This window comes from Aythya marila (assembly GCF_965140915.1).
Source record: "Aythya marila genome assembly, chromosome: Z".
Taxonomy (NCBI): domain Eukaryota; kingdom Metazoa; phylum Chordata; class Aves; order Anseriformes; family Anatidae; genus Aythya; species Aythya marila.
In genome coordinates this window covers 51393750-51408023 of record NC_139080.1, presented here as the reverse complement: position 1 = coordinate 51408023, position 14274 = coordinate 51393750, and the positions used below count along the sequence as shown (strand labels likewise).

Sequence of the window (14274 nt, the reverse complement as noted above, 5' to 3'; positions counted from 1 at the left end):
ACAGGTTAGGAAAAAAGCATGCAGTGCATGAAGTGCAATTCTCCAGATCCTACCAGGTGCACTTGTTCAAAAACTTCATGAGACACTTTGCTGCTTTGAACCTTATGTTCTGGGGAAAATGTGTGTTACTTGAAAAGGAAGTAAAAAGAAGGTTGGAAGGCACATCTGGAGGTTATCTGGTCCAACCCCTATGCTCAAGCAGAGCCACCTAGAGCAGGTTGCCCAGGATCATGTCCAGGGCAACCATATCCTTAGAGATATTCAAGACATCTTCAAGTGTCTTAACTAGCACTTCTCTTGTCTTAATCAACACTGTCCCAGAAACCAGACTCACCCTTGTAAGGATAAACCCCAAGTAGTCTCTCCTTGGAAACTGACACCAGTAGTGATCAGGGAAATGGATTTGTTTTGCCACACTTTAGTCTCCATTGGGGATGCTAATGGTGAAGGCAATGATACTGTAGTTTGTGATTTGGTTAAGTAGCCAGAATCCTTAACTTTACTGCTGTCTGTCCAACCATGGAAATAAGGTTTGTTGTGGAACCCACAAGACTATTAAATACATCAACAGATAAATAAAGGTCTCTTTCTGGAGAATTCTCCGAGATATCTCTGATATATCTGATATTTCTGAGATATCTTTACTGCTATCTGAAGATTTTAAAAAATATGTAAGCATATAAATGATTTAGTTTCTGAACCATTAAATATATGCATCAACCATTCATTTTTTTCTTTAGAATCAGTTACCGTACTGCCTACAGACATGGTGAAAAAACGATGTACAGACGTAAATCCCAGTGCTGCCCTGGATTTTATGAAAGCAAGGAAATGTGTGTCCGTAAGTCTAGCTTCTTTTTGCTTTGAAATTCCGTACATTCATTGCAGGGCTGGTTTGGCTCCCTTTTGGGGATGATCTGTGGGAGCTGCATTACTGGGGGCTCAGTTACTCATCAGTGGTGCATATGCAGATCTTGTTGAAGTCAGTTGGTGTTGTGCATATGGAAATGACAGGATAATTGGATCTCAGAAGTCTAAGTAACCAACCTTGATGTGATTCTCACTAATGATTACATGGCACATTACATCTCAGACAGCACAAGTGTCAGAGCATTTTTCAACACAAAAAACAAACACCAACAAAACCAGGAGGGAAATGCAAGGCCTCAGCATGGGCCCAGGTTGATCCCTGAGCAACTCTTGAAGGTATGAAGGTCTGTAACAACTGTTTGAAGGCAGCAGCACCACCCTGTTGTAGGGCACATGCTGCTGTCTCCAAAGCTTCCTAAATCTAGAATTTGAAGAACTCTGTCCAGACTGGCAGTAACCCTGGCTTGGCTCTCTTTCTCCCTCTTGCAAAGCCTTGTGAAGAACCTAGAAAGGTCTGATTCTTAAACTAATATTCATTCAAGATCACAGCAGAAAGGAGGAATGAAAATAGAGGGTGTGTTAATCCATAGCCTTGAGAGTATATGTGAGTGGCTGAACACAGGTCAGGTGGAAACTTGTTCAAAGCTGTACAGCAGACTGGACAGCTAGGGGCTTCCACTGGCAAGAGTGACAGAGAGGAGTTTATAATAGGTGAGCACATGTGAAAGGCAGTGTGTCCTCAAAGTTGTGTAAATGTATACAGCTAAAAATAGAATTAATTCAGTAGTATTTAACATTATTTTCCTCTGTGGATACACATGTACACAGCATGGACTGTAGCTGTAAATTTTCCAGAAGTCAGGACACTGAATTTGTCTTAAACTTTTAATCTCCTTGAAAAAATGGGTTTATCAGAGCCAGTCTTTTGTCAGTAATGTCATTTGTGGGTGTCTTTAAGAGCAGCCCAGTGAGGGGCTGGAGCCTCTGGATTGTGGGGGCTGGTCCCAGCTTGCCGCCCAGTTGCTGAGCAGGCCTGTGCTTGGCAAGCCCAGCCAAGGGAAAAATGTGACAAGCCCTACGTACTGGGAGAGCTGCAGCGTGTACGCTGCCCCGTCAGACCTGTGGGCTGCTTGTGTGTGTAGATCAGCCTCATGTCCCCCCAGCCCAGGCCTGGCCCCCAGGGCCTGCACAGCGCAGCCTGCGGGTGGGCTCCTGCCATCCTGGGGCCGGGCAGGCCTTGGCCCAGGTCACCTTGTGTCTGTCACCACACACCTCCTGCCTAACCATCTACAGCACTCTTTACCTGGTGCTTTTTCTCATCTGAGAGTGGGAGAAACAGAGATAATTTCATAGATTTATCGCCTCCCTTACTGCTTCAAAGACAGTGGTGAAGCATAGTTTTCAAAGTTTGGAGGAGCTGCTCCAGCAAAACGCTCTGCAAAATAACAGATAACAAGAGATTTGCCATTGCTGCTGGATTTTGCAAACCATGTTAGGAGAAGTCAGTACAGTGGATGCATCTTTGGTCTCTGGTAAACAGAGTCTGAAAAATTAGCATCAATACATACATTAACATTATTTATTCAATATAAATGTGAAACAGTGCCTAGATTTGTTCAGAGGCACAGTTCTGTGTTTTGTGAAGTGCATACTGGAAGTGACTGATCGGATTTAGTTGTATATTGGAAAATTGTACGCCGTGAATGTCAAAACATCATGAAATCCTCATTTACTTTTTTTGTTTTATGGCACTCACTGGAATTTGAAAATAAAGCAGTAAGATCTTTGATTTAAAATGTATTTTCTGCACAAGACAAAGCAAGGTCAAAATGATACTGAAAAAAAAAACACCCTACTTTAAAAGAGAATCAATCTAAGATCAGATCAGCATTTTTTTTATCTTTTTTTTTTTTTTTAAACGTATTTATTAGACTTATAAGAACCAATTTTTGTCTATATTTGGTTATTATATAAATGAGAATGATCACAGAATCATAGAATCATTAGGTCAAAAGACCTCCAAGATCATCTGGTCCAACCATCCCCCTGCCACCAATATCACCCACTAGACCATGTTCCTAAGCACTACATCCAACCTTTCCCTAAGCACCCCCAAGGACAGTGATGTTTTTCGTTTGATGTTTTGTTTGTTCCTTTGCTTGACTTCTCAGTTTAAAAAGCTCAATTAGAAAATTCTACTGGCAGATGATTTTGGTATGACTCAACACTTCAGTGCATTTAGTGATGAAGTGAAATCTTGTGACTTCCTTTTTAAAATACTAATTAGGAATTTACAGCATGAATACTCACCAGTGCCTATTGTCCTAGTGGTAGCACTTACTAATGGTAGTGCTACTGCACTATTGTGGGAAGAGAATTACTTGTCACTGTATAGAATTATAGCAAGAATGTGGGTGCCTCACATTGCTGAAGTCTCTAAATGTAGTATTCACAAAGAAAAGAATGACCAACAGCAAGAGAAAAGCATGGGCTGAAATTTAAGTGGTTTACATATATGTTTTTGATTTTTTCCAAGTTCATTCTGAACATATGAATTTGAATTTGTCTTAGGATATAAGTTTTCTGTGGAATTGTGACTCTAACTTCGTAGTTGTTTCTAAAATCTTTCAGTTTCAGGTGATTCAGTAGGTGACACTTCTGTTAAGATTTCACTTTTCAGTAAAAATTAAATTTGTGTTTTGTTTTTGGATTCAGTAAGTAAACTCATGTGTGGAAAATACACAAACAGACCTTTTTATCACTTAAACAATAATTTGTATTTTGTTTGTTCTTCTCTAAACAACAAATTACTGTTGTAATGTAAACTGTTCAAACCCAGATTCAGAGTTTTAGTATCACCTTTTAACTAATGCCATTGATAAGCCTATGTATGGTGCCACAAAGTGAAAAATCAACAATATAAATACACATATGATTGCTCAAAAAAATCCAAACTCTTTCACATTTTAGCCAAGAAACAGGCAAGTAACACTAGTGGCAGAGACTATATCAGAATCAGATATTGTTAGCAGTATCAGTAGAAAAATATCATGACACTGTCTGTTAAAGTAGAGGTATTTACATGGATTGCATAATTCTGACTCGTCTCTTATTTAGTTAAGGAAGTGCATTGTGAATATTGCAGCTCTCATTTATTTATTTATTTATTTATTTTAATTTGGAATATGGATGCTAGTCTGGGCTACATGCTGAGACACCTTTTTATTAATAGTGTATTATTATTATTATTTATTAAGTTTACAAAATCCATTCAATTTTATCATGTTTCTGAAGCAAAAGGATTCAGGCTTTAAGATGTCTTCTGGTAGCTTTGCTGTAGATTAACGCACATAAAGTAGATTCATCCTTGTAGCATATTGGTAGCGTGAACATTAATTTACAGTTTCTGACAACATAGCAGGATTAAGCCTGTTGAATTTCCTTGAGAAAGAAAATGGAGAATAGGAAGAATATAGGTAGAATTATGAAGCTATTTTACCAAGTAACTGAATTTCCCTCACCTTAATAAAAAACAGATGTTAAGCACAGAAGAAAAAAAAAAAAAAAAAGGTTTAACCAAAGGATACGTTCTAGCATATAGTATGGAATTGAAGAATTTATTTGAAAGAACACATTTATAATGTAGTTTAAAAGTAGTTATGTGTGTTTCATTTTTCACAGAAAATGCTGAGGGACTATATTTTAATTAATTTCAAGGAAGTTGAAGTTAAATCTTGTACAATATGTGGAAGAGTTCTTTTACATTTCCAATCTAACTTGGTTTATGCATTCAATTTTCATTCTCAAAATGTTGAGGACTTTAACAGATAAAGAAGCTTTTTTTTTTTTTTTCTTGAAAAGAGATATATCTCTTCAAATTACTCTTTCTGAAGACTCTAGGAATCCAAATCAGGATACAGTGGTATTAGCACAAATGACAAACACAGAGCATGCAGTCATGCATGTGGTATGACTTCTTTTGTTGGAAGTGATTTATGTGAAAGAAATAATATGGAGATTTACTTACAACCCCAAAACAGACCTTGTTCAGGTATCACTTTTTTCCTTCTAATATAAATTCTCAGTGCAGTTGATCAGAATTATATTTAATATGAGATTTATTTAATGAGATTTCAGGTATGAAATTTCATGAAATCAAGTATGTCTTCAGGTAGCTGCTTATCTGATGTTGTGACTCATTTGTTTTAAAGCTGAAAGTTTAAATTGGGAACCATAGTGGATTCTCTTGGTCATTTACATACATAAATAATTACAGACAAAATATCTCAAGCTTTTGTTTGTGTTAGTTGATTTACGCCTGGCTTTTCAAAGGAAATAAATGACAGATAATATGATCATAAAAATGCTTTCATGAACTTCCATTAAAGATAAAAATAGCCTTTTCACATTTTATAACTGGAAATTCTTCTGTATCTTCTTTTAACATCAGATAATGTAATGCACAGCTGTCTAGATGTTGTCTATGGCGATTTATCATTAAATAACTTCATATCACTTTCTTAATCACAGAGAGCGGATTCATAAAATGCCATTCAGAAATTTCAAGTCTTATCATATTCCACTCTTCATACATGCTCTAGTTCAGAAGTGGAAGTGGCATGAGGCACTGGAGTTACTCCACTCAGCTGTGATACTTTAAGTAGGCATCACAGCGGAGGAGCAATCTGCATTTCCACCGCAGGTGGTATGGTGGAATCCATCAGCATTTAAATAGGTATTTGAATTGTAATCTTCTCCTGAGTTGGAGCACTCTCTCCCTCCCTTCATTGGTATCAGTATGAGCCACGTAATCAGCATGTGAATATGACAACTTGATCTAAGATTGCATTACACGTGCTACTCTTCTGGCACGACTGGCTTAATCCCCCTTAGTATGAAGCTATAGTGCTGCAGCATGTCTGTGAGCACTTTTGCGAAGCCCTTGCTTTACACTGCTTTCAGCTTGCTGTACTAGTTGTGTCAACGATCTGCACAGGTTATACGTGTCTTTTCATGTTAATTCACATTGCTGAGTTTTCTCAACAGGGCATTATCATTTGGCTGGGTGCAGAAACACCAGTGCCTGGTGTTAGGAACAGAGACGAAGATACACTTGTGTCTGGGGAACTGGGCAGCCCCTTCCTGCACGTGTGCACAGCAGCAGGTGTTTTGTAGATACTTCAGGTTGGCTGATGATACTCTGTAGTCAGAAAAAGCAAATCTACCTTCTGTGTTTAAGAAAATGAAAAAGATGTGACCTGCTGAAATACAGACATGTAAGTAGGAAAAGGCAAAATTTTAGGGAAGATTTTGAAAGAAACAATAAGAAACAGAAGAAAATGGAAAATAGATAAAAAAGCAAGTATGCAAGTTTAAGCTCTCATTGCTTTTCATATGTTGATTGATTTTCCTTTGCAAAAGAATAAGATATGACTTATGCAATTTACTGCTGTCAGTGAATTATTGGTGCTTCTTTACACTGCTCATTATCAAAGAGATTTCACATTAAATTTTTCATCTGTTTTTGCCCATAAATATTTTCTTACATCTTGTGTACAAGAAAAGTCTCTCTGTTCCAGATGTACTTCAGGTCTTTTCAGCCTGAAAGCTGAAAAGCCTTGCACACTTTTTAGGTCATGTAGTAAATTGTGGTTCTCTTGTCCCAATGTTCAGTGAAATAATCTTGGTATATATGCTGTCTCTTAGGAATGTTAACTACAATTCAGTTAATAAGAATCAGTTAGCCCAGTTAGTGTCTGGAGAGTAATTTCTTTTGGTTACAAAATAGGTATATCTAGAATATAGAAGGAAATTGCTTATTGATCAGATATATTTTGGGGCATTAAGTAACTTAAAAAAGAAATAAAGGAATACTGGATAGTTATTTTTTATAAATCTTGAACATTTTTGAAATATTCTTGGCCTTTAACTTCTTCAAAGTAAAGAATTTCATGTCACCCTTCTCAGAGAAAGAAATTTGTATGCCATATATGTATATATACACACATGTATATGTATATATATATATATATATATATATATATATATATACACACACAATTTTAAGCGATCTTTATTATGTTTATTTGGAAACAATAGTATTTACATTTTAAGAGGTCTTTCATTGGCCCTTATCCCATGTTGTTTAATTGCTGAAGTTAGCAGAGGTTTGGCTGTCAAAAAATGTATACAGTGGTAATGATTTTGGGTAATGTATGTTGGTATTCAGTAAGTTATTCAAGCATGCACACATAGCATGTATGTGCACTGCTATCTCATGTTGTTTTATGGTTCACTGGGAAGATTTTTCACACACTTGGTTTAGGGAGAGCTTCAGTGCCCATGTCACCACTTATTATGCAAGAATATTCAAAGATGTAAGTAATTCGTATCTAGATGTAAAACTAATGGAGTTGTGGGATGTATTATTTAGTCATTATTTCCGTAATAGATAGAATGAAATAGCTTTGGGAGTATTAATACACATTAATGTTTTTAACTTTTGACATTTAAAAATACATATTCTCCCTGTTGAAGGTCATTTTAATGCACATCTGAAAAGTAGCTTATTAAACATAAAAGTTGCAAAGGAAACCTAAAGGCTGTAATATGTAATTAGTGTCTGGGATCCCAGATAACCAATGATTTAAGTAATATATACTGTTGATCTCTTTGTGGCTCTCTTTCTTTGTGACCACACAAAATATAAATATGACTATCCTGCTTCATCATGTTTAATTAGAAAAACTATCACAGGACATTTTACAAGTATTTGCTCCAATTATTGTATAGCACTTTCAATCTGTTCAGCACAGAAATGATTTGTGTGAAGTCTCATTAAAATTCTTGTATACACCAACTTTGTCTTTCCCCATTGTTCACCTTGTATTAATTGGTACACTGATCATATTCCTGTCATTTTTTAATTTTTATTTTTTCTGGAAATGTAGGTTCAAAGAAAATTCTCATCCTGTGCACATTTTTTAAGTTTTATTGTTGTTTGAACTGGATGGAAATGATTCCAGTGTATATATTTTGGAAAGCTGAGGGCATTTCCTTATGAATATAATGCCAAAAAAGTTGCTGGTTGCCAGTTCTTCCTTTTGTATTATGAGTCAATTATGTTGGTGTGCAGCATACAGAAGCTAATTCAAGTTTTCTTTGTGTCAAAATGAGGTGTCAAATAAGACTTATTTCAAAATAAGCCTTATCTGCAGAACCACACACATACATTCTTGCAAATCATAACAAAAAATAATAATGAAAACTTTTAAGCAGCTCTGATTATCACTTATTAAAAAGTTGCAGTGATTCATAGGGTTTGTACCTTGTGCCTTACCTTAAGTGTCATCAGTGTATTGTTGTGCTTTATTTGAACTATGCAACTATTCAGAAAAAGCAATATTAAAGTCCTGACGTGTTGCGAATCATATTTTGTCCATGCTGTTTCAAGAGAACCACATGTTTTTGGCTTGCAGTTTTCCCTTTGTTAGGGTAAAGGGTTTCACCCTTGCTCAAGCAGGGCCACCAAGAGCAGGCTGCCCACGACCATATCCAGGCAGCTCTCTAAGCTAAATTACACTATGACTGTTTTTCCATTGAATGTGGACAATTTTCTCTTTGTTAAATGCAGAAGTATTTGAGAAGCACCAACCTGGATTAGTTGGATCCTTCAGAATAAGGCAAAATGGAAGAGACAGAAGTCAGATAACTTATTTTGAAGAGCAGCCATCAAATATTAATGTGCTAATATTTATTTTACTTTTAAACGGTATTTGAGGCATGAAACATCTGGAATGAGAGTAAGTTTTGAATATCTTTCCAAGTGTTAAGAGCTGTAATTAATTTTTATTCTTATTTCCTTCTCTGACAGCTCACTGTGCTGACAAATGTGTCCATGGTCGCTGTATTGCTCCAAACACCTGTCAGTGTGAGCCTGGCTGGGGAGGACCCAACTGCTCCAGTGGTGAGTTTTCACCTGCTTCTGCCTGTCTTGGGCTTTTTCCAATGTGTTGTCCTCTATTTTGGGTGGATTATCACTGATCCTGTGCTTGGTCTCCTGGTCAAGGCATTTGTTTTGAGTTGTGAGGTTCTGTGTCTGTTCTGATTTTTTTCTTCATTTACTTGAAGACAGTGTTACCTTGTAGCAGCACAAAATGTCTTGAACTATTTTGTGCTCAGAAACGTTCCAAAAAGTACAGATCTTAGTATCTGGAGTAAGTAAACAAAGTTGTATTTGAGCAGTAAAATCTTTTTTTTTTTTTTTTTTTTTTTTTTCCATTATTTTCTTGCTCTGTGAAGAATGATGGTGCAAGGTCATCTACAAAAGCTATAAGTAAATCTTCCAGACAACCCTATCTTCCTTTTTTTTTTTTTTTTTTTTTTTTTTAACCAGCTGTGTTCTTCTCTTGCATCAATACTTCCTCCCTGTTTGCTCATTCTCTTTACATTTTTTTCTCACTTCAGTCATCTTTCTCCAACTGTCTTCTCCTTCCCCTTTGCCATAAGAGTGTGTGCAGAAGAGAAGGGAAGCAAGAAAGGATTATCGAGGACATATATAGGATGAGTCTGGGACACCTTGCTATGGTGTCCCGGTTGATATATGGCTTTAGTCACACATCAGCCAGCTGGTGGTCATACTTAATAGGGAAATTATGAAGGTGGAGGCCATCACACACTTCATACAAGAACATAGCAAAACCATGTAATGAAGTACTAAAGTAATAGCAATTAACAACATTTTTAGGCATTGCAATTTTCTAGACCCTCTGAATGTGAAACCAGGTGCTGCAGTCGAGGAACGAGGCTGTCATAAGACAATGAGTCTTGACAGAGGGCAGAAACCCCTCCATAGTAGGAGTGGCATTTTGTGTACTTTGTCTTCATCTGTCAAAGGTAAACAATTCATGGTCTGCACAAATTATTTTTTGCCTTTACCCAACATAGAGTTTCTCAGAGTAATTCTGTATTTTTGCTCATTATAACAAGTTATTTATTCAGTCTTTCTATTCCCTTTCATAAAGTCTTTGGAGATATTATGTTTAGTCTAACACTAAATCATGTACTTCATTACAGTCAAGTTCAAAGTAGGTCACTGCTGGTGACTGTCCACTTGAAAGGAATGCATTATTTTTTTTTAGTCAAAAATAAAAGATATGTTCATAATTTAAATTTAACAGACCATATAAAAATATAATTCATAAAACAGAGCTTATGTTTTGCATAGCTATTATGCTACCGGTTTACTTAGTATGGGGTTCCTGTAAAAAATAATAACTGTGAAAAACATAGATAATCAATAGGACAAAAATAATTTTGGTTATATTTTCACCCTCATTTTTTTTACTTAATAAAAATATGGATTTTTTTTTTTTAGTAAGATACTTTAGTGACTCTCCATCTGGAACTGATCATGTGTTGCTTATTTTCTGAAATATGAGAGAGAATTAATAAATTACATGAAAAAGAACTTACTATTTTAAAATTATTATGTTTGGTGTATAGTCTTTGTATATACTTACAAGCGCTTCTTCTCATAAACAGCTCTAAAGAAGCAGCAAATTTTGCTTAAGGCATAAAATGGAAAGAGTTGGCATTGCAGTGTTATGGTAATGCTGATCGTAATCTAGTGTGCTGAATTGTAAAAGGAAATTGTCAAGAAATGTTATCTTTCTTTTTGAAAGCCTTATGAATTGAGCTCCTCTGTAACTAATCAAATGTACAAAAGAAACGTGTATCACTATACAACCTAGAATGAGGAAATACTTTTATTTATTGAAATTTCCAAGTTTGAAACTAATTGAAAGGGCAATTTTGATGAGAGAGGAATCTCTAAATCTCTCTTTGGAAATAATCCTTCCTCTCACAGGATTTTGTAGAATCCATTTCCCTTACCTGTCTGGTATAATTCATTCTGAATACATGTGCGGCTATTTTCCTGTGCTTCTTCCTCAGTTCACTGCCTTTTACTGCTTGTCATGGCAGTCTCAATAGCAAAAATACTTTCTGGTGTGAATACACAACAGGCCAAAACTGAAAGAGCCTTTGTTCAAGCACTTTTGAACAGTGTGATCTCTTGAGAGTTTTGTGATCCTCGGAAGGCTTCTGCATGACATTAGAGCTAACTGGAACTGCAGAAATTTGTTTCAGATTGCTAGTGTGGCCCTAGAAGTGGGGTAGGCTGAGGAGGGGGATAGTTTTGTTCATGTGTTACTGGGAGATTTGGCTTGGAATTTGTCCCATTCCATGCAGACAAATTTAAGTAAGATGTTGCTTTCACTAGATTGTCCTTTTGAGTGTTAATGCCGCTATTTGTTGCTAACCATGTGTGATGTACTTGTCCATGTGTCTGAGAGCTACAATGCAGATCACATCAAATTGTAGAGCAGACAGTAGTCTTGGAAAGATAAGTTGAATCTCTGGCACTGGCTTTTATTGTTGATTGCCCTGGCGCTTGGTGTAGGAGATTTTCAAATTTTGCTTTTAACTGTATTTTCTGCCTGATCCCTGACTTGATTAGTGTTAGTAACAGAAAGGCACAATGGGATACAATGAAGAGAGAGCTTTATTTTTGCAATCATTTCTGTTGATACAACAAGATACTAATTAAAGCAAAATACATGTAAATTGCCATACTGTATTAATGTGCATCATATAAACACTTGATTACTTAATTAAATAATGAAGCAGGAACAATGGTTAAAAGACATGCCAGTACAGTAGTGGTTACTGATGACTAAATAAGATAGTCTGACTGAAGGGGAGAGACTATTCTCAAAGTGGGAGATCCTAGGCAAACTCTCAGATTTGGAACTCTGTTCATTTTCATGGACACAGATACCTTGGAAGCAACTGTTTTCTACCTAAGCACAAAAATTTTCATAAAACTTCAGAACTAAAGATTTTCTTCCAAAATATGATCCTTTCTCTATTGGGATTGATTATTCTCCTTACAAAGGAATTTCATTTGCAAGTATCAGAACAACACTGCTAGACCTGTTGCATCATCTGTCCATCTGCCAAATCACACCCTACGCTTTATTTGTTGTCTCTCAGTTCTATTTACCCACTTTGTTTAAAACAATTTTTTAAACCATATGCTGTGGCCTCTGTATTACAGTGGGTTCTGAATTACGGTGGTGGTAATTGCAGACAAGTGCTTCCCGAACACTGTAATATTCTCTCTAAAAGTGATAGTAATTGCATGGACTAAATTGGTGTATTGTACAATAAAAGCTGCGTAATTACATTTCCTCCTATCTTTGCACACCATCACATGCTATGGTCTAATAAACTTGTCAGGGACTAAACTTTTTGGTGGACTCTCATTTCCTTTTGTGGCAACCTTTACATCCCAATAGCTTAGGTCAGCAGCTTCTTTCAGTTCGGGGGAAAGAAGGATAAAGATTTAAGTAGAATACTCTGTCAATGTCTCTGAGGCTGTCCTCATTCAGTGCTTATTTCTAACCTAACCCTTAGCTCTCCTGTCCTTCACATCCTCTGCCGATCTGAAAACCTTATATCCTACCCCAAAAAAATGTATGAGTGGATGTTTTCTGCTGTGTGTAGAATATGGATCATGTTTTATGAATTTGACTAATTAAATTGTATCTCCTTGGAGAATGTTTCCTCTGTGAAATGTTGTTGTTTGTTTTTTTTTTCCTTCAGGCTTTTTTTCTTTTTTTCTCTCTCTTTTTTTTTTTTTTTTTTTTTCCCTCCAGTTAAAGGTATTGCAGCCTATTAGGTAGTATTTGCTTGCAGTGAATTTCAGTGGGAATTGATGAAGGAGATGATGCTAACATACATCTATCTAAAAAAAAAAAAATTTTTTTAAATCAACAACTTGAATTGGGATGTCACTCATTTACAGAATACTTCCATCCTAGCAGAACGATAAAAGTCATACAAAATAAGTTATTCTAATAAAGATTTATTGACTGAGCACGGTATACAGATTAATGACAAATGAGTGGACAGAAGACATGTTGAATGCCTTGAAGTACCTTGAAGTGAGTCAATCAGCACAAACAGCACACTCTCAGCACCACTTTGAAGTGTTTTTGAACTTCAGGAGTGTAAGTTGATAGGTCCTGGGGAGAAGGACAAAACTCAGAAAGGGACACAGATAGATATGTTTATAGGTGAAAAATATGAACAAATAAATTTTATTGAAAAGAAACATCAACCAACCAACCCCAATCTTTCCCTGCTAAACTAGATTGCTAAACTCGATTATTGTTTGTATCAGATTTTTAAACTGTGTGTGTCAGGTTGCGTTGTTATTTGTTATAAGAGCATTTTTGACTATGGGCTGTATATAGAAGTCTTCTGTAAAAGTTGCTAAGTGTAATGATAGCTGGCTGTCCAGACGTGTAGAGCAGATCAGACTCTGTTTTCCATTTATAGATTATATTTTCTGCCCATTTTCTTTTCTCAATATTGGAACAGTATTTTGCTGTAATACATAATATACAGACCTCATCATCAGTTTTGAATGTGTGTGCAAGTTAGATACATATGCAACCTAATGTGGATCCCCAGTAAAGCAATCATGACGTTCACTTTGTTTTTCTTCTTATGCCCAGTAGTCCACAAATAATTCCTTCAAAATCAATAGGACAATTTCTGAATAAGCTGGAGCAGAGGCAAAAGGCCAAAATCGATATTTCACTGGCATGTCTGCAAGGAATATAGCCTTCACAATCCCCAGCTAGCTTCAGTAGTAAGGCAGAAAGGGAATGATATATATTCCATTTTGGTTTATGACAACTATGCTAAGACTGTCTATGGAAACACGAATATGCACTTTCTGTTCTGTTGTGTAATCTCAGATTTGTTTGAATTATTGGATTTTCATTTGTAATTTAATTCTGTTGGTAATTAATAGAATAATATTGTGACTATAGTCTGAAGGCATGGAGGTAGAACAAGTAGCTTTATGGCATTAAGCAGTTTGACTCCAGAGTTCTATAAACCATGAGAAAAGAACAGCTTTGTTTTTTTCTTTAGTATTTCAAGTTGAGTGTTTAAAGCTCTCAGCTCAGAAAAACATCTTTGTACCCTTAAATGCACCTGTTAAGGAAAGGTACAGTAGCCCTGCTACTGTCAGATTTCATTTACTCTTGTGGATGTTTATAAAGTTTACAAATTCCATGAAAATCTTGCTGCTTTCTTCATGGCACTTGGCAGATGCAGAGTATGGCAGAAACTGGATCCCTTGGCATAGCTTGTGTGAGACACTCACGTGAGCTGCAGACACTGCCAGTTTCTCAGTGGGGCTTGTAATATCCATTAACCCTGAGGAGGTGGATGTGTGAATATTTTCTGCAGACAACATTACACCCCAAATAAAACAGCCCCCAAATTCTAGGTGCTAATCAAGGTGCCTAGGAGCATCTCATTTGT

General features: G+C 36.2%; 1 protein-coding gene across 1 annotated transcript in view; it reads left to right on the top strand.

The window, feature by feature from the left end:
- MEGF10 (multiple EGF like domains 10) overlaps nt 1-14274 on the top strand; it is a 106246-nt gene that overhangs the window by 29842 nt on the left and 62130 nt on the right. Inside the window, exons 5-6 of the mRNA XM_082783509.1 lie at nt 741-841; nt 8744-8836. Coding sequence (XP_082639635.1) covers nt 741-841; nt 8744-8836 — 194 coding nt within the window. The remainder of the gene's footprint in view (nt 1-740; nt 842-8743; nt 8837-14274) is intronic.